Source organism: Quercus suber, unplaced genomic scaffold, assembly GCF_002906115.3.
Source record: "Quercus suber isolate HL8 unplaced genomic scaffold, Cork oak 2.0 scaffold_246, whole genome shotgun sequence".
In the NCBI taxonomy this organism is placed as follows: domain Eukaryota; kingdom Viridiplantae; phylum Streptophyta; class Magnoliopsida; order Fagales; family Fagaceae; genus Quercus; species Quercus suber.
In genome coordinates, this window is record NW_027069702.1 from 858,186 (window position 1) to 877,644 (window position 19,459).

The 19,459-nt window shown below is 35.2% G+C and overlaps 3 protein-coding genes across 3 annotated transcripts; 1 reads left to right on the forward strand and 2 right to left on the reverse strand.

The window, feature by feature from the left end:
• Nucleotides 1-2: 2 nt before the first annotated feature.
• On the reverse strand, nucleotides 3-443 carry LOC136070609 (cytochrome P450 CYP73A100-like). The gene has a single exon (XM_065780752.1). The coding sequence runs from the start codon at nucleotides 441-443 to the stop codon at nucleotides 3-5; it is 441 nt and encodes a 146-aa protein (XP_065636824.1).
• A 199-nt stretch (nucleotides 444-642) lies between these two features.
• LOC111996133 (cytochrome P450 CYP73A100) lies at nucleotides 643-2,592 on the forward strand. Its single transcript, XM_024028081.2, has 2 exons — nucleotides 643-1,138; nucleotides 1,796-2,592. Exons 1-2 carry the CDS (start codon nucleotides 702-704, stop codon nucleotides 2,529-2,531), a joined length of 1,173 nt encoding a protein of 390 aa, XP_023883849.2. The 5' UTR covers nucleotides 643-701; the 3' UTR covers nucleotides 2,532-2,592.
• Nucleotides 2,593-2,594: 2 nt separating this feature from the next.
• Nucleotides 2,595-17,943, reverse strand: LOC111996114 (DExH-box ATP-dependent RNA helicase DExH10). Its single transcript, XM_065780753.1, has 17 exons — nucleotides 17,856-17,943; nucleotides 16,665-16,943; nucleotides 15,480-16,397; nucleotides 14,385-14,513; nucleotides 13,934-14,119; nucleotides 13,688-13,792; nucleotides 13,528-13,596; nucleotides 12,359-12,526; nucleotides 12,060-12,267; nucleotides 11,022-11,062; nucleotides 10,790-10,879; nucleotides 10,573-10,665; nucleotides 9,969-10,122; nucleotides 8,428-8,576; nucleotides 8,242-8,337; nucleotides 7,304-7,396; nucleotides 2,595-4,788 (listed from the first exon to the last, which is right to left on the reverse strand). The coding sequence occupies exons 2-17, from the start codon at nucleotides 16,845-16,847 to the stop codon at nucleotides 4,678-4,680; spliced, it is 2,793 nt and encodes a 930-aa protein (XP_065636825.1). The 5' UTR covers nucleotides 16,848-16,943; nucleotides 17,856-17,943; the 3' UTR covers nucleotides 2,595-4,677.
• Nucleotides 17,944-19,459: the final 1,516 nt, after the last annotated feature.

A 19,459-nucleotide genomic window follows, 5' to 3' on the forward strand; every position in this document is an offset into this window, starting at 1 on the left:
AATTACCTTCTTTTCTCGACAAAATAGTTGTTGAAAAATGCGAGCCGCCTACTTTGCAAATCTCTGCACCTGTTCAAGTACCCATTTAAAAATGGTCTAAGCAAAGGAATAAAATCCCCATAATTGTACTCAAAACTCTGAGCCAATCGACTCCTTTCAGAGTTAAACTTTGTTGCCTCAATGAACAAAGGGTCCTCTTGTGACTCAAACTTGGCATCAAACATCATCCTGTACATAACATTGTAAAGCATCAATTGCAATCTCCTCCTAATAACTATTCCCTTGGTTCTCACTTCCTCATTTTTGTTCAAGTCATGTACAACCAAGTCCATCTCTTCCTCCCACATATCACTATATTGGTGCACAACTTTGTTGGTGAAAAATGGTAATGTCATGATGCGTCTCATTTTGCGCCAATGGTCACCATAGACTGTGAAAACCATGTCTTGTCCATTGCCTGTGAATATATCAAAGACAACATTACGTGGGCGTGAACCAAATTCAACACCTTGTGTGTGGAGGACTTGGTTGGCAAGCTCAGGGTTGGACACAACAGCTAAGTTTTTGGACCCAAGTTTGAGGAGGAATACGGGCCATAGGTTTGAGCCATGGAGGCTAAAAGCGCGGTGGTTTAGGTCATTGCCTTTGGTTCACGCCCACGTAATGTTGTCTTTGATATATTCACAGGCAATGGACAAGACATGGTTTTCACAGTCTATGGTGACCATTGGCGCAAAATGAGACGCATCATGACATTACCATTTTTCACCAACAAAGTTGTGCACCAATATAGTGATATGTGGGAGGAAGAGATGGACTTGGTTGTACATGACTTGAACAAAAATGAGGAAGTGAGAACCAAGGGAATAGTTATTAGGAGGAGATTGCAATTGATGCTTTACAATGTTATGTACAGGATGATGTTTGATGCCAAGTTTGAGTCACAAGAGGACCCTTTGTTCATTGAGGCAACAAAGTTTAACTCTGAAAGGAGTCGATTGGCTCAGAGTTTTGAGTACAATTATGGGGATTTTATTCCTTTGCTTAGACCATTTTTAAATGGGTACTTGAACAGGTGCAGAGATTTGCAAAGTAGGCGGCTCGCATTTTTCAACAACTATTTTGTCGAGAAAAGAAGGTAATTACTATCTCCCATATTATATTTTCCTCCTTTGACTTATTCTTTTTTATTTTTTATTTGAAAAGAAACCTTTTACTTATTCTAAGAACTGTCAATTGAAATTTCAACAGTTTGATTACCGTTCATTGATTAAGATATGCTAGAGCATTAAAGTAATTTCACTTTGGAGTTCCTAAACTTATATCCACTCATTTTAAAATGAGTGAATTAGATTTTACAACATCATTAATATTTAGGAAATGTTGACTATCACAATTTTGATATTTATTTAAATTATTAATGACGATTGGCAAAATCTAATTTATTCATTTCAAAATGAATGGATTAAATTTTAAGAATTATACAATGGAGTTACCCTTATAACTATAAATGATACTAAATTTTTAATCCATTGTTCATAAGTTTGTTAAATTGTTGTATAAAATGCACAATCTATTTATTTTTATTTTCATTTTTTGTAAATAGTACAAATCTAAAGTTAGATTTAGTGTCACAATTTTAAATTTTAAACGACGTGACACGTTATACATTTTTACATTTAGAATATAAAATCTTAACAGTGAATTGAATTATCCGTTTTAAAGTTGTAGAAAATTAAACTTATTACATATTACTTAATAGCTAAAAAATTATCTTTTACTTTTATGTGTATAGGAAAATAATGGCTGCCAATGGAGAGAAGCATAAAATAAGCTGTGCGATTGATCACATAATAGATGCTCAAATGAAAGGAGAAATCAATGCAGAAAATGTGCTATACATAGTCGAGAACATCAATGTTGCAGCAATTGAGACAACATTATGGTCCATGGAATGGGCTATAGCTGAGTTGGTCAACCATCCTCATGTCCAACGCAAGATTCGCGAAGAAATCTCAACCGTCCTAAAGGGCCAAGCAGTCACGGAATCTAACCTCCATGAGCTACCATATTTGCAAGCCACTATAAAAGAGACATTGAGGTTGCACAGCCCAATACCTTTGTTGGTACCCCATATGAACCTTGAAGAAGCAAAACTTGGGGGTTACACCATTCCTAAAGAGTCAAAGGTAGTGGTAAATGCATGGTGGCTATCAAACAACCCCGAATGGTGGAAAAACCCTGAGGAATTCCGGCCAGAGCGGTTCTTGGAAGAAGAATGTGGCACAGATGCTGTGGCTGGTGGTAAGGTCGATTTTCGATTCTTACCATTTGGCATGGGTAGGAGGAGCTGTCCCGGTATCATTCTTGCACTGCCAATATTAGGCCTTATCATTTCCAAATTAGTGTGTAACTTTGAGATGAGGGCTCCTCTTGGAATGGAGAAGATTGATGTGAGTGAGAAAGGGGGGCAATTCAGCTTGCACATTGCAAACCATTCTACAGTTGCCTTCGAGCCGATTATGGCATGATTTAGCTAGAAGATTGTCAAAGTGAATGGCCAAGAATCAAAAGGGCAGTGCTATTTCCATTGATTGTTTGTATTTTTTTTTTTTTTTAAAACTTCCACTACAGTATTATTGTTCATTTTTAGTCCCTCAAAAGATTGGTGATAAAACAGATAAAACAGCAGTTCAAATAAGAGCATGTACCAAGGTTTTTTTTGTTTTTGTTTTTGTTTTTGTTTTTTTTTGAGAAAGGCATGTACTAAGTTGAAACATGAAAACAATTAAGGGTTATACATTACATACAAACATCTTTCAGTCGATTGATTAAGATTACAACTACTTTTACTTCCACATAATTTAGAATTGCGATGTGCTCCATTGAGAATTATATTTTATTTTGCTTTCCTTCTCTGCATGTATGGACCAAATTGATTTTAGGCAAGAACAGAGTGAATGAAAGAGGAGAGGAGAGGACAGGAATCGAGGGGATCCAAATCCAATTAGTTTGTAGGAGAATTCTAGCCATTCCTCCCTATTTCAACCTGGAGGGAGAATTCTGGCCATTCCCCCTACAAGGATAGTATTAAATAAAATGAATGGGTAAATTATACTTTCCGTCCCTAAAATTTATTATAAGTTTGATTTTGATAACTCGAATTTAAAAGGTTCGGATTTAGTCCTTAAAATTTTAAGAATAGAATAATTTCATCCCTCCATATATATTTTTTAATTTACATTACTAACAGGATGCTGAAAACCCCCATTTTGGAGAGAGTAAATTGAACAAACTATACATTAAAGGAACCAAAATCGAACTAAATATAGTTAATTAGATAAAATGATTTCTCTTCAAGAACTTATTTAAAAATTAGATTCACATACCTTGTATTATTAAAAATTATTTATAATTTGGTATTACTACTAAATCTATACAACATATAATAATGAAAAATTAACAATCAATTTTATGTATAACAACATTCCTACAACTGTTGTGAATAATTGATTATTACAAAGTCTGTCTTCTATCTTTGATTTCATTTTAATTTTGGTTAAGGAAATATTATAATTTTGTGATGGCTTTAATAATCATGATAATCTTTTTAAGAGAATGAAAAAATTTTAAAAATACCAAAATAAATAAATATAAACAAGTTTTTTCCGGAATTGAACTTGAGCTTTTGATGAATAACTCAGTTTATTTGCAACCTCATCATATTCAAAGAAAAATTAGGGGGCTCATGAGTCATGACTTGGAATTCATGGCCGAACTAAACCATATCAACCTCCCATAATATTTATCATGAAGCAAAAAGGTAATAATCTCTTTTCAGTGATGGGGTTTAATCAATGGTTTGAAACTCAGTTATGTCCTGCGATTATCTTAGTGATATATCCCAAAGATTTCTGAACCATATCAAGGACCCCACTCCATCGATCAGCCTGGCAATCTTCTTAGCCCTACACTGAATTTCCCCCAAGTCTCTAATATCTTCAAAAGAGACTCCCATGGAAAGGCAGTATTGATTGAACCCAATATGAAAAATCCATCAGTCCCACCGTCTCCGATAAGAACAAGTTATAAGAACTTAGTATTATTATTTTTACGTGTTGACAATTAAAAAAAAAAAAAAAAATTTCTACGTCAGAAGCACAAATCATAATAAAGTGCTTCATATTGTAGCAATTTACTGCTGAGGGAAAAACAAAATGTACAAAAAAGTAAGTTTTTTCTTTTTTGGTTACACTCTTTCTCCTCTTACTGGCTAACTGAGTTTAAAATAAATATAAAAAAAACTTGGCTAAATTGACAATTAACTGGGCCTGCCCAGTGTGGCGTGGAGTTTTAAAGGTGTAAATTTGTTAACGAACATGGGGAAAAAAAAAATAATGACAATATCATTTAAGAGATTCTGCATTACCTTCTCAACTATCTTTTACAGAAATCAATTCCCTAGACTGCATGTATACAATGTGGGTTATCAATTGATTGAAAAACCTAAAAATAAATATATAAAAGAAAGTTTTACAAGGAACTTAATGCAAAAAGAACAAAAATGAAAGAGTAAAATACTTAACTCACCTCATGGCACAAGAAAGATACCTCAAATGTGATCTGGCATTTGCTATGGGAGATACATCTTCATTCCCAGATCTGCAGGATGATGATTTACAAATACAGGGAATTTGCAAACATTATACCTCGGCGAAGGCTTTCGCTAGCTGCTGCAAACTTGTTCTCTAAATTAGCTTCACCAACAGCTTGAGCAGCAGTACGCAACTGAAAAAAACGAAAAAAAGAAAAAAAGAGGGAATTGGAAATTCAGGGGAAAAAAAAGAGTTCTGAGTGGCAAATTTTCATCTATCAAGAATTAACATTCCAGCTCCATAGTATATAGATTCAAACAAAAGAACTGCTTGGGAAAATAGCATGCACGCACACACACACATATACATTGCTTGTTCAACAGAGAACTGTCCCCAAGGAAAGTAACATCTGCATGTTTTGTGAGATTTGAATGGAAGCACCTGTTGAAACAAGCCACTGTGGCTCATCCATTTTTATGGTTTTCAAGAGAGCCACCAACTAGCCATTTAAAATATCATATCACAATAACCCAAACAAACACGATCCAGGAACACAGCCATGGAGGTCACTAGACAATGACATAGAGTGTCCAACACCAGCTACTCCCAATAAATGTAAGAAGCGAAAAGCTATCCATACATGTATACCCTTCTTGTTACTATAATCTATCAAAATATTCTAATTTTTCCTCTCATATATCACCCTAGTTTTTGCATGTTACACAGTTATGGTATAGTGTGATACCAGCTACCCTCATTGCAGCACCACCACACCATCACCAAGATTCACTTGCATTCAATGCCATTAGCACCATTATCATAGTCATAACAAGCATTACCACTGCAAAACTAGTGTCTCACAACAAACATCTAGTACCATATTGCCAAATTCAATGAAATCATCAGCAGCAGCAAAAATGTCACCGCCATAACAACATTATCCCCATAACTGACACTATTACTCCTAGGAGCGTTGGGGAGAACACCTTAGAGAAACTTCAACTGAGGAGTTAATGTAACATATAGGTACATCACTTGACCCAAAAGTTTAAACCAATTGGTGTGGCCCAATCATGTTAATTATAATGTATTAACCACTCGCTCTTGTCATTATTATTCAATGTGAGCCTTCACTACTTCACTAACACACTACCTTTTTTTAATATAGATAATGTAAAATTTATTCAAATCATAAAAAAGAATCACCCAAATATACATGACATATACAGCTGGGATCATAAGTTCATAACATACATAAGTTACAAACATCCATCAAATCATAGATTGAAAATATGGAATGGCTTCCAATGAAGCACATCCAATCAGTCAGCATTCTAAAGAAGAAAAATCTAAGATCAGCTGTTGTCCTTTTTGAATCCTCAAAGCACCGGTTGTTTCTCTCCCACCAAATGCACCACATCAAGCACTGAGGGACAGCCATCCAAATAACACCATTGCGATGACGACTAAAATTACACAAATATTTCAACAGGTACCATATCACTTACAGCCTAATCTTTAAAATTACAATCACTAATTACACCAATCAATTATATCTGAAATCCCCACCCCCCTCCCCGCCCCCCCAATCCCCGCCCCCCCAACCCCTTTCCACAAAAGAAAAGGGGTTCATCCAAATAAAGAAAATGATAGGATTTCCATACCTTTCATCTTTAATCCACTTATTTCTAAAATTCATTCTTCATGAGTTTTGCTATTTAAAAAAGTACTTGATTTCAATTGTCCAGTTCATAATTCAGGTAAAATTTGAGTCCTAAATTCTCAGGTTTATCAAGTAGCATCTAAACAATATCTTTAACATATTACCATCAAATGCTGGCTATTAAGAGATACATAGCAAAAAAAAAATACATAAACCCCATTTATGTGTACCCAATGTTTAAAAAAAATAGGTCATTGACAGAACCAAAAAGGTGGTGGTTCAAGAAATAGAGGTCTTTAGTTTGGGTCAACTGAAGTTGAACCATATCATCATACATATATTCTTTTTGGAAAAATATATTTCAGATAAATATGGATTTGTTGTGTAAATGTACAATTTAAAGCAATAGAACTAACATAAAGAAAAATCTTTGGCCTGATAAGGGATGTTGATAAATGTCCTAGGTCTGAATCAAGTTGTTACATATGTAGTAGACAAATGACAACACCCCCACCCCCCACCCCCCCACGCGAAAACTCCCCTCCTCTCTAAGTAAACAGAACCCACACACCTGCACAAGATTGAACCCATGAATTCACCTTCCATCCTTATTTACACTGAAAGGAAATGCAATCTAACATCTCTCATATTTTCTTTCTGACTTGTATATATCAATATTTATGGTACTAAAATGCAATATTACTGATTGATGAAAGACTAAACTCAAAACTGAAAATCAAATAACATCATACTGGCTGATGCAAGACCCAAGCTCTACTGAAAATTGAAGATCATATGAGAAGAGAATCAAAGCAACCGCCACTTCCTCGTTTTTTTTTTTTTTTTTTTTATTAAGAGATGAGATAATTACAATATACTGCTAAACCCGTAGCTCAAACCCTTTTCCCCCTTAGATCCCCAAACACTTAGTGCATGGGAAGGTTCCAATTCAGCTATAAGGCCCTTGGCAACCAGCACTTCCTATTTGTACTGCCACAATTCACAATATAATAGAATGAAATATCCAGAAATTTGATCAATTTACCTGATTCAAAAACTCATCAAGCCTTCTAGCACTTCTAATAATACTACCCTCAAAAATATCAGTCATTTGTATAACCTCTTCAAAATTTGCTCCCTGAAAGAATGAGCACAAGCAGAATTATAAGCAGAATGGCTCATTACTTAACAAACAATAGGAGAGAGTGTGGAGAGAAAAAGAAGGGAGGGGTTTGATGAAGTACAAAACTAAAACGACGCAACAATAAAATTGAACAGAAAAATAAGGAAAAGATAACCTAGGAGTTGGCACCAAGTGACATCACTAGTGTGAAGGATGCAATACAACATAATGCAATCAAATTGTTGGCCAAAAATATGAAAACTCTGTTCACAGCGGTGCTGAAGTTTAGAATTTTCATAATTCATGAGTCCAAATTTTTTGTTTCCTGAATATTCATGGGTCCAACTCACAGGAGTTTTGTGGTCTATATATGTTTTATCTTGTAATAATGTGTGCTTTAGATTAGTTTATTTCAAGGGTCAAGGTTAATTGTTGCAATGGTTTTTGAGAAGCTTATATAAGCTTTGTATTGGGACATTTTTTTATCATTAGCATAATCTAAATTTTGATTGCCAGGTTTGAGTTCCTCCAAAGCCTTGGAAGGTGTGATTCTTTCTTTCACTAGGAAGGAGTAATTACTAGGAACCTACTCACGTAATGCTAGTTATTTAATGTTTTTCATAGTACAGCTGAAATTGTGAGCCCTTAATTCCCAATCAATTTCTCCAATTCCCAAATCAGCTACAAACCCTAACACTAATTTCCTAAAACATAATCTTCCATTGACATCCTGTGTCAAAAGGTATGATTGATATATTAGTACACGTGCTGTGTACTTTGGCTTTTTTTGTAAATTTTTTTTTCTATCAATAAAGCTTATTACTTATCAAAAATGATTGATGCATCAGTAATAGACTAACCTTTGACCAACAGTAAATCACATCCATCAAGTATGGCCTTACTGTGGATTCCACATACTCATCCACATTTACATCCAGTTTGCATTCATGTTGAATCTGCAACATAGAAATACATTTATAACTGCTCATTCAGCAAATTGCATACATGAACCAGAAATCAAGCTACAACGCTAAATGATAAAACACCTCCGCTATTCTTCTTGCACTTTCTTGGAGTTGTTGTAATGGTCTCCCAAGCTCCGTTCGCAATTGTATCTGTTCACTTGATTTATCTCCTGGTATAAAACAACTTGAAAGAGCAGCAATTTGGTGATGATCAAGATCATTGAATGTACCTGATCAAAAAGATACAATCAGAATTCACATTCATATTTATGCTAAATAATTTGATAATCAATAGAGGGGAGCAGTGGCAATTGTGGATTAAGTAGGTGTATGAACTATTGAAGATTGCTAGCAATTGTATTTTTATTTAGGTCCTCATAGTATTACTTTAAAAAAAAAAAAATTATAGGTAATTAAATTAATCCTCATAGTTTATTACTTTATAAGGTTAATACTATTTTATTTCCTAGAAGCATGGTTATTTTTTGTACTTCAATAATGGTAAGGGTTTCCTATGTTAGTTAGAATTAGGCTTTAGTACTCCTATATAAGCAAAGTATTGTACACTTATGACGGGGGATTATTCTGATGAATAAAATTTCAATTGAAATTATCTCCATGATCTGGTGCCAACTCCAACTAACCCTAGGTGTTAACTTCTCTAGTGGTTTTCCTTTGTTTGGTGTTGACTCCTAGGTTTTCTGTCTTTATTTTCCTATTCTTTAATTTTGTTGTCAAATTGTTCCAGTTCATTCAACATCAAATTGGTACCAGAGAAAATTTCGGTTTGTTTGAAGCATTGCTGCAAGACAAATCAGATCAATTTTACAACAAAGTAAAATAACAGAAAAATAAAGATTGAGAATCTAGTAGTTAACACCTAGGGTTGGTTAAAGTCAGCATCAGACTACGGAGACAATTTCAATAGAAAGTTTAATCAATAGAATAATCCCCTTCATAGGAGTTCAAAACTTTATGTACATAGGAGTACTTAAGCCTAATTCTAACTTGCATAGGAAACCCTAATTATTATTGAATTACAAAATTAACCATCTAGAAAATAAAATACTAATAACCTAATATAGAAATAAACTACTAGGACCTAAAATAAAAAATGTGTCCAATAAAAAATAACAATTGACTCTAAAAGTAAATAAAACTAAATTAAAATAAAGATCTCTTTGAGCCTCCTGCATTATCTAGATCCTGCTCACTTGCCTCATGCAGGCATAGTTCTTCACAAACAGATTTGTGAAGTCCACCTTGTAAAAATATAATGTTTGTACATAAGTAGTTGTTGTATATAAAAGAACATGTATTTCTTAATTCTTCAGAGCTGGATAAGAACAGACATGGAAAATTCCCATAGATTGGGGTCAGCCTTCTTATAAGCCCTAATGTGGATCATAAGACATGTTCCTAATTAAATTTGGCCAGCCAATTCCTACCTAACCAGCCTAATATTGCGCATAAAATAATTATAAGATTAATTTTTGATAATTAGATAGTTCAGGAAGAGAGGATTGAGAAATAATTATAAGAATTTTTTTTTTTTTTTTGATAGGTAGAAAATAATTATAAGATTTTGAAGACCGCAAAAGGAACAGTTCATGTAAAGTCACCATTAAACATCAGTTCAGTGACAAGGAGCTCATCGCCTGTGTCTATCAAGCAGGCTGCCCGACCCTTCAACTGGACAACACCATCAGCATCAATATGACCAAGCTTTTTCAAGACCCGTGACCGGTTCTTAAGTTCATCACGGAATTTTTTAAGCTGCAAAAATTGATGAGAATTCAAAATTAAACAACAAAACATATGGAAAAGAGAAGATTACCAAAGGGGGCATGTTAGATAACATCATTTAACATTAGAATCTGACTATTAATATGGAAGTCTGCATGGTCTTCCATACGCTTTTGTAACATGAGCGTATTCCCCACATATTAAGGAAAAGAGTGAAATAAATATGATACCACAACCAGACTCTGCAAGTTCATTCCAAAGGATCTATGCTGATTGTAACGGTTAAAACCAGCGAAATAATTTCTTTTCATGAAGGCAGAAAGAGAAACCAGGAGTGGGAGTTGGGGCTTAACAAGATTTACAATCTAGTACACGCTCAATGTGGTTGACCTTCATCCGGTATTGAGTTCATGACCCAAGCTAAATGATTCAAATAGGAGTCATATCCAGTTAAGAAAGAAGCGGCCAACAAAGGCAAACCTGGGAATCACGCATTTTCGACTTAAGTTGTTGAATTTCATGGTTCACCTCAGCTTTCCTCTGAAAAGATCTCATTTGATGCACATCTTGAGACTGGATTTACAAAATGAAATGGTTATGAAAACTCATATAGCAAAGAACAATGTGAGCAACACAATCTTCAAAAACTTCACAAAATGATAGAATAGCAGTGTTCATTCTAAAAACTAAGATAAACCTTGTGAAGTGGATGAGCATATAACTTCCGTTCAAGTTCCTCAATTTGGTTCACCAACTCAACAATTTCTGAATCTTCAATGCCCATATCCTGCATTTCAATATTAGAGTAAAAAAAAACACCAGTCTAATTTTATCCAATATCCAACATTCTATCACACAACGAAAATAAAGCCTTCCAAATACCCATTGGTAAGTAGTCATACCACCTCAAGGACAGGTCATGTAGGAACCATGGTCATGAAGGGATACATGAAATCCCTGATTCCCATGCCTGCATGTACCAAAAGATGTCTTATTTTTTAGCCTTATTTATGTTTTTTTTTGGGGGAGAGAAGGGGGCTTTTAGGGGGAACAAGGTTTCCAAGCTGGAGCAAGAAGCTACCATGCTTGATGCATCTGGAGAGGTAATATTTTTCATTTGGTCCTTGGGCAGTCCACAAAATCATTTTTAATTCTTGTTGTGTTTATTCATATCTTTTTGTTTTTTCTGTAGGCTGAAGTTGCTGATTATCATAAGCTAAAACTGGATATAGCCCAACTTGAGAAGAAGTTGATGGGAGAAATAACTAGGCCTGAAAGGGTCCTCTACAATCTTCGTCCTGGTCGACTGGTATGTGATATTATCGAATATTGTTGTCCTCTTTTCTGATTTTTTATTTTTTTATTTTTTTCCACTTGGGTTTTTTAGTTTAGGGTATATTCTTGGCTTCATGTTTTCTTTATGTAGCTTTGCTTGTAATCTTCTTCTTTCATTTAATTCTTACTGTTTTTCAGTATATGCTAGTTTAGGGCATATGCTTGGCTTCATGCTACGATGTTGCATGGTACATTTATGCTTCTTGTTTCACTTGGAAGCACTTTTTTGATTGTAGGTCAAGATAAGGGAAGGTGGAACAGATTGGGGTTGGGGAGTTGTGGTCAATGTTGTTAAAAGGCCATCCACAGGGGTAGGTTCATTGCCTTCACGTGGGGGTGGTTATATAGTTGATACTTTACTTCATTGCTCTCCTGGTTCAAGTGAGAATAGTTCACGGCCAAAACCATGCCCGCCCCGCCCTGGAGAAAAGGGTGAAATGCATGTGGTGAGTTGAGACATATTTGACAGCAGTATTACTACTACTACTACAATTTTTAGTTGTGATTCAGAGAACTATTCATGCTAAGTATGTGAAATGTTTGGAGTTTAATTATTTTTAATTTCTGTATACTTTAGGTCCCTGTTCAGTTGCCCCTAATTGCTGCTTTAAGCAAACTGATGAAATCTATACCTTCTGATCTCCGGCCACTGGAAGCCAGGCAAAGTATATTGCTTGCTTTACAGGAGCTGAACACTCGCTTTCCACAAGGCCTTCCAAAGCTTAATCCTGTAAAGGTAACTACTTTAGCTGCATTCTGATAATATGATGTGCCTGTTGTTGTCACTAATTTGTTGCTGTTTTTCCTCTTCTTCTTCTTGTTCNCTATATCAGGTAAGGCCTATGCAGAAGGAAAAACTGGTGAGTGACCCATCATCATGCACCATGTAAAGATTAAAATAAAAGGATTAAAGGAAGGGTTCAGAAAAAACCTTTTCATACTGAAATTGATGAAATGAATTCTTTATTACATGTTCAGCAGTAAACTGGCCTTCAGCACGACTCATTAAGTTCAAAATTGAGTAGTAGCTCAGCCTGAAAGTACTAACTAATGGAGCAGGTTTACCCAAAACCATGTCCTTGAGAGCATTCATCTCCATCTGTTAAAGATAAATAAATAATCCTCACTTGTTTTTGAAAATCCAACAAGAGATCTAATGACCATGGACTCAGGCACAGCATGACACGGGACATGGCAATATAGCAATTCTTGAAAAATTAGGACATGATACGGTGGGGATATGACAATTAATTAATATATATATATATACTCCCTCCGTCCCATTTTTTTTGTCCTCTATTCCATTTTGAAATGTCCCAAAATATTGTCCTGTTTCTAAAAATAAAAGTCATTAATTTACTAATGTTCCTATTATACCCTATTAATTTACTAATTCAATTTTTTAATAAATTTTTTTAAGGGTAGTTTTAGAAACTTATACATTTTTAAAAGGTAGACAAGACAATAAATGATGTTCCCTTAAAAAGTTTGACTTTTCAAACAGGACAAGAAAATTGGGACGGAGGGAGTATATCTTTAGTTAAATTTTATTTATTTGTAGGCATATTTTATGTTAATTTTAAGTTTTCAAAATAAATAACAACTAACCAAATATTAAAAAAACATAGTAATGCATGCCATACTCCCTAGGAAAAGCTTGAATGACCTTCAACAAAAGGGATCTAAAATCAAAGGATTATTTTTAAATTAAAAAAACATTTTATTCTCCCAACCCAATGAGCAAACGCTTGCAAGAGTGCCCCCAGCATGTCCAACATAGACACCTGGGGGTTTTGAAGTGTCCATGCTCCTTATGAAAAGCTAACTAGAAGCCATATAATCATTATTGAGACTTGACATGAAAGACCAATATTTCTTTTACAATATTGAGGTTGAAATACCAATGTTTCTTTGAAATATAAATTAATGTTGAAATAAAGCAAAAATATCCCACAAGGTCAACATCAAATAAAAACTTCATGTTGAAAAGGTTTTCTAAGGGTTTGATGAAAGAAAAGTTACAGAAAGTCTCTATGATCATGAGAATACACGAACAGAAAATCATGTAATGCAAAGAGAGAAAACTAGCCATAGAATCACCTGCTCATCAATCATAATAATACAGATACCACGCTCATCTTTGCCACGACGCCCAGCCCGTCCACTCATCTAAAATATCATTAAAAAATTTTATACGAGTGCATGTACAAAATTGTCTTGCGGAATGCTAAAAAAAAAAAGCGATGAAATCTTTGGTCACCTGTATATATTCACCGGATCCAATTAAACGATGACTATCACCGTCCCACTTTTTGACAGCTGTGAAAACAACAGTTTTTGCGGGCATGTTTAAACCCATGGCAAACTGTCACAATCATAAGTTATTGTAAATCTTATCAATCATTATTTTATCCAGAGACCAAGGCAACAATAAAAGAAGAATTTTGATACAAAGAAAGGGGGGGTTTTTTTTTGAGGGGGTGGGGGGGTGTAGAGATAATCTTACTGTTTCTGTGGCAAAAAGGGCCTTTACAAGGCCTTCCTGAAAAAGAATCTCAACCAATTCCTTGATAACAGGAAGAAGGCCAGAATGATGAACAGCAATACCTCGCTGAAGTAGTGGCAACATTAACTCAATGGCAGGTAAATTTCTGTCCTCCTCATTCAAGCATTGTATTGCATTTCGAAAAACCTCTTCCACGGTATCCTTCTCCTCTTGGCTATTAAAATCAAGCTTGGACATGGACATTGCATGTTGTTCACATTCTCTTCTACTGAAGCTGAAGATGATTACTGGAAAGGCCTTCCTGAAAAAGAATCTCAACCAATTCCTTGATAACAGGAAGAAGGCCAGAATGATGAACAGCAATACCTCGCTGAAGTAGTGGCAACATTAACTCAATGGCAGGTAAATTTCTGTCCTCCTCATTCAAGCATTGTATTGCATTTCGAAAAACCTCTTCCACGGTATCCTTCTCCTCTTGGCTATTAAAATCAAGCTTGGACATGGACATTGCATGTTGTTCACATTCTCTTCTACTGAAGCTGAAGATGATTACTGGCTGGAATTTTCGTTCCATAATCATCTGAAAAAAAAAAAAAAATACAACAACTCAAGCAATAAGTATGCTGTGCAAGATTTTATGCTATATAAAAGCAGCAAAGAAACCTAAGATTTTAATAACTAACAATATATAGTCCGTGTGAAGATCTGCCTGCCTAACATAAAAAATTCTAGTCCACTAAGAGTCCGTTTGGGAACAGCTTATTTAGCTGAAATTGAAAATGTTTTGCTGAAAGTATTGTAGATAAAGCTAAAAAGTAATTGAAATAATACAGTGAAACCCATGAATAGTACCAAAAAGTGCAATGAGACCCATGAATAGTAACAAAAATAAGCTAAATAGTAAAAAAATCTAGCTTTTTAAGCCAATGCCAAAAACAACCTAAGTATAAGTCTCCATCATAAAACAAAATTTTGTTGATAAATAGCAAGCAATACAATCTCCATCTAAAATCAAACAATGAGAAGAGGTTGAAATCTAGCTATGATATCCTAATTAACTCCTGAATTGATGCAAGGGCAAGCACATTTCTAAGAGTACAATGTAGCAAAACAAAAAAAAAAAAAAAATTTATTCAAGCTTCTAATTATTGACTTCTCCCATATCCTCATAATATCAGCACAGAAGGCAAATATGTTGACACATCATATGCGTGGAGGCCACTTGCCATCATTCCAAGGTCCAGCCTTTTTAATTCAATGCATGGGCATAAAAAAATCTGAAAGTCTTAATTAATCTTGAATTGTAATGTAAGTGATAAAAATATAAAGCCAATTGGTGCAATCAAGAAAAAAAATAAAACGGTAACAAAAGAATGGATCAAAGTATCAAGATTTAGACCACCCGGATCAGACAGGATTAGATTATTATTTTTTTAAAATAAAAATAAACAAGGAGAGGAGAAGAACCATCAGCATAAATTAAACAATAATTCAAGCTGCTAATAACATTGTAATAAAATGTAGCACCTAAAACTGGAAATCTCACCTTCACAATTTTGGATATGTCAGAACCACCAGAAGCATTCCCACCTTTTGCAATTCTCCCACTTGCTCTTCCATTAACACTCTTGTTAATATCACCTAGCTTCTGCTTGGAGAAAGTATCCTGCAACTTCAGAAAATTGTCCTCCCTGAACTGTTCATTCTCATCAACCACAAGATACAATCCATTCCCACCCACGGGAAAAACATAATGCTGCAGAGGAGTTGGTCGGAAATCTGTGTAGACCACATGGCATGGCTGTTTGTGAATATTACATATCCACTCAGCAAACTCAGTGGCATTCGACATTGTCGCTGAAAGAAATACCATTTTAATAGCTGGTGGCAAAAATATAATGCTCTCTTCCCAAACAACCCCTCTTTCACGATCCTTCATATAATGAATTTCATCAAAGATGACCCAAGCAACTTCCTTCAAAAGCTCTGAACCCCTATAAAGCATTCCCCTCAGAATCTCAGTTGTCATGACCAAACAACTAGCATTAGGTGACAGAGTAACATCACCTGTCATCAATCCCACATCTTTAAACTCCTGACTAAGCTCTCTGTACTTCTGATTGCTCAAAGCTTTCAATGGCGAAGTATAAAGAACCCTCTGCTTCTCTCTAAAAGCCATTGCAATAGCATACTCAGCAACTGCAGTTTTACCTGCCGAAGTATGTGCTGACACCAAAACCGACTCATTCCGTTCTAAGCATGCCACAGATACCCGCTGAAATGGGTCAAGTGTAAACGGGTATGTCTTTGCCATCTTGCCATTATACATTGGATTAGAGAGGGTTCCATGAATAGATTCAACCTTGGTTGAAGTATACCCACTTGGCACTGCAACCTCATGGATGCATGTGCGCGTCAGATTGGATTGATTTCGAAGGGATTCTTGATTGGGGGTTCTGGTCACCTCTAAATCATCAGGTTCAGAAGTATGTGCTGACACCAAAACCGACTCATTCCGTTCTAAGCATGCCACAGATACCCGCTGAAATGGGTCAAGTGTAAACGGGTATGTCTTTGCCATCTTGCCATTATACATTGGATTAGAGAGGGTTCCATGAATAGATTCAACCTTGGTTGAAGTATACCCACTTGGCACTGCAACCTCATGGATGCATGTGCGCGTCAGATTGGATTGATTTCGAAGGGATTCTTGATTGGGGGTTCTGGTCACCTCTAAATCATCAGGTTCGCTTTTTCCAGTTGGGGTAGACTGTTGAATTGGAGTTACAAGAAGCTCTGAATCTTCAGGCTCTCTTTGTCTTTTTGGGGCAGATCCTTGACTAGGGGTTTCAGGGACTGTAGATTGTTCAGTTTCAGGTTCTTTTCGTTTTCCAAGCGTTGGAGATTCTTCCATTGCTAAAAATTAGACCTACTTTGGTTCTCAACTTCACTTCAATATGGCTTAAGCTCAATCAACCAAAACCCTCAAATTATATACTAAGGCTAGTTTCTGTGCACAAATTAGAAAATAACATATAAAGGTTCAGATAAAAACAGAAAATTTTCATTCTTCAGAGACTTCTAGACTTGAAAACTCTAATATAAAAAACCGGAAACTTCCTTAAGTGATGCTAGGGATGAAATTTTTTTTACTACATAAGACTTACAAACTGATGTGTCCACCAACCACAAAAAAATCATTCAAACATTCATTGTTGAATTCCACGCAATCACATTCATTGTCACATCAGTTCATAACCATTTTGTAGTAACTTTAACAATTTCCAACTTCTTTTAGGCAACAAGTAATGCCACAGACAACAATTTTCACAACAGATGTGTTGACTGTTGACAAGTTTTTACTTGTTATCATCTGGCCCACCACTGACATTATTTTTTTACCTATCAATAACAACTTGCCAACCCAAGAGTTGTGAAAATTTTTGTCTCTAGACTTAATGTTAGGCAACACAAACAATATTTAGGGATTAATATCTAGGATTATAAAAAATTATATATAATAAAAATCCATTCAAGCCCTAACTTTCAGGTCCAACAGTGTGTGTGCTTCCTTAGAAATGTTTCAAAAAAATCAAAATTTCTTTTACTTACATTCCGATTGTCTCAGTAACCAAGCACCCTAGTCTGAATTCTACTTCAAAAATCAAAAGCAAAAAAAAATAAAATATTAATTTTCTGACATTCAATGCTTTCTGCAGAAAAATCCTTCCTTTGTTTTTGTTTTGGTTTTTCTGATAAGTATTAACTTAATGAAGAAATAGGAAGGAGCTAGCTTTTCTAGCGTTTTCTCAGTAACCAAACACTGCTCTAAGTTCAAACCCACTTCAGTTATTATTCATAAGCAAAATTAACACATTGAGATAAGAGAAAAAGAGAGAGAGGAATTAGGGTTTTCGCGTACCTTTCTTCAATGACGAAGCGAAATAGTTAAGGCTAGCCGTTCTTTCTGGGCAAGTCATGAGGGCCTGAAAGACAAAATTGAAATTAGGGATTTAATTTCACATTCTATAGTTTTTGGGCCGAGGCCCATTAAATATTATAAATAAGCGGTAATAGTAGTCCAATCCTGGATTTTGGGCTGTTGGGCTGGACCTAAATTTCGGCTAATTAACACTCCATGCAGTATGAAGTGATAGGAAAAAGTTTGAAATAAAGGTCCGTTTGGTTTGCGTAAAATATTTCTAGAAAATAGCCTATTTTCTGGAAATGCTATTTTCAAGAAAAGAAAATATTTTCAAATATTTGGTTGCATTATGAAAATTGTATGCAGAAAATATTTTCATATGTTTGGTTGTATTCTTGAAATACTAGGAAACACATTTTCTCACATTCCAAACAAATATTAACACCATTTTCCAGTTCACAGACAACAAAAGAAACAAAAAACAAAGAAAAAAAATCATCCAACACCATTTCTTAGTTCACAGACAACAAAAGAAACAAAACACAAAGAAAAAAAATCATCCAATCCGGTCAAAATCATCAAATCCGGTGCGATCTCCGGTCAAAATCATCAAATCCGGTGCGATCTCGGAGGACAGCGGACGGCAGCTTTCTCAGTGCGATCGGTGCGAGGTACCGATCGCCACCGTCCTCCGTTGATCTATCTCTCACTCTCAGGCGATACAAAGGTATATCACAACTTCACTCAAAAGTCATGATAACTTTGATTTTAAGTTAAATACAATTCAAAAATATTAGGGTCTAAATTTACTGCAACCAAAATGTAAGGACCAAATTGGCATTGACTCAAAAAATTAGAATTTTTTTTTTCATATTATTTGAAGATTTATGCAAATTAATAATGTATTACACGAGCATAATATATACCATGTTCATTGGATGTACTAACAGTGTTAGAAATACTGAATGTAATAGTATTGTATTTCTTGATGAAAGAATGTACATAAATGCCTTTATATAGGAGGCATATGTGTGCAGTACAAGTAAATATGTGTACTATACAAGTAAACTAACTGGGCCTAAACTCCATTATATTATGCACGTTAACAGCCCCCCCTCAAACTCAATGTGGATGTGAGACTAACTTGAGGTTGTCAACCAAATCACGAAGGCATCCTTTAGGATGTGACTTAGTAAAGATATCAGCAAGTTGATCTTTGGAGGAAACTGAGAAGAGCTTGAGAGCACCATGGACAAGATGATAACGGATAAAATGACAATCAATCTCGATGTGTTTAGTCCGTTCATGAAAGACATCATTGTAAGCAATATAAATAGCACTCTGGTTGTCACAATAAAGAGGAGTAGTAGAGGATGTGGACATACATAAATCCTTAAGAAGCCATCGTATCCAAAGAAGCTCAAATGTGGTATCAGCAAAGGCATGATATTTTGCTTCAGTACTGGAGCGGGCCACAAAAGTTTGTTTCTTACTTCGCCAAGAAATCAAACAAGAACTAAGAATAAAGTAATAACCTATAGTGGACCTGCGATCAGTGGGATCTCCTACCAAATCAGTATCAGAGAATGCAAGGAGTACAA

What these genes read in the sequence shown, in the direction of transcription:
- LOC136070609 (XM_065780752.1), bottom strand. Translation starts at nt 443, where the DNA reads ATGGTTTTCACAGTCTATGGTGACCATTGGCGCAAAATGAGACGCATC.
- LOC111996133 (XM_024028081.2), top strand. Translation starts at nt 702, where the DNA reads ATGGTTTTCACAGTCTATGGTGACCATTGGCGCAAAATGAGACGCATC. An exon ending in TATTTTGTCGAGAAAAGAAG is followed by an intron (nt 1,139 to 1,795) that starts GTAATTACTATC and finishes TTATGTGTATAG; the next exon opens with GAAAATAATGGCTGCCAATG.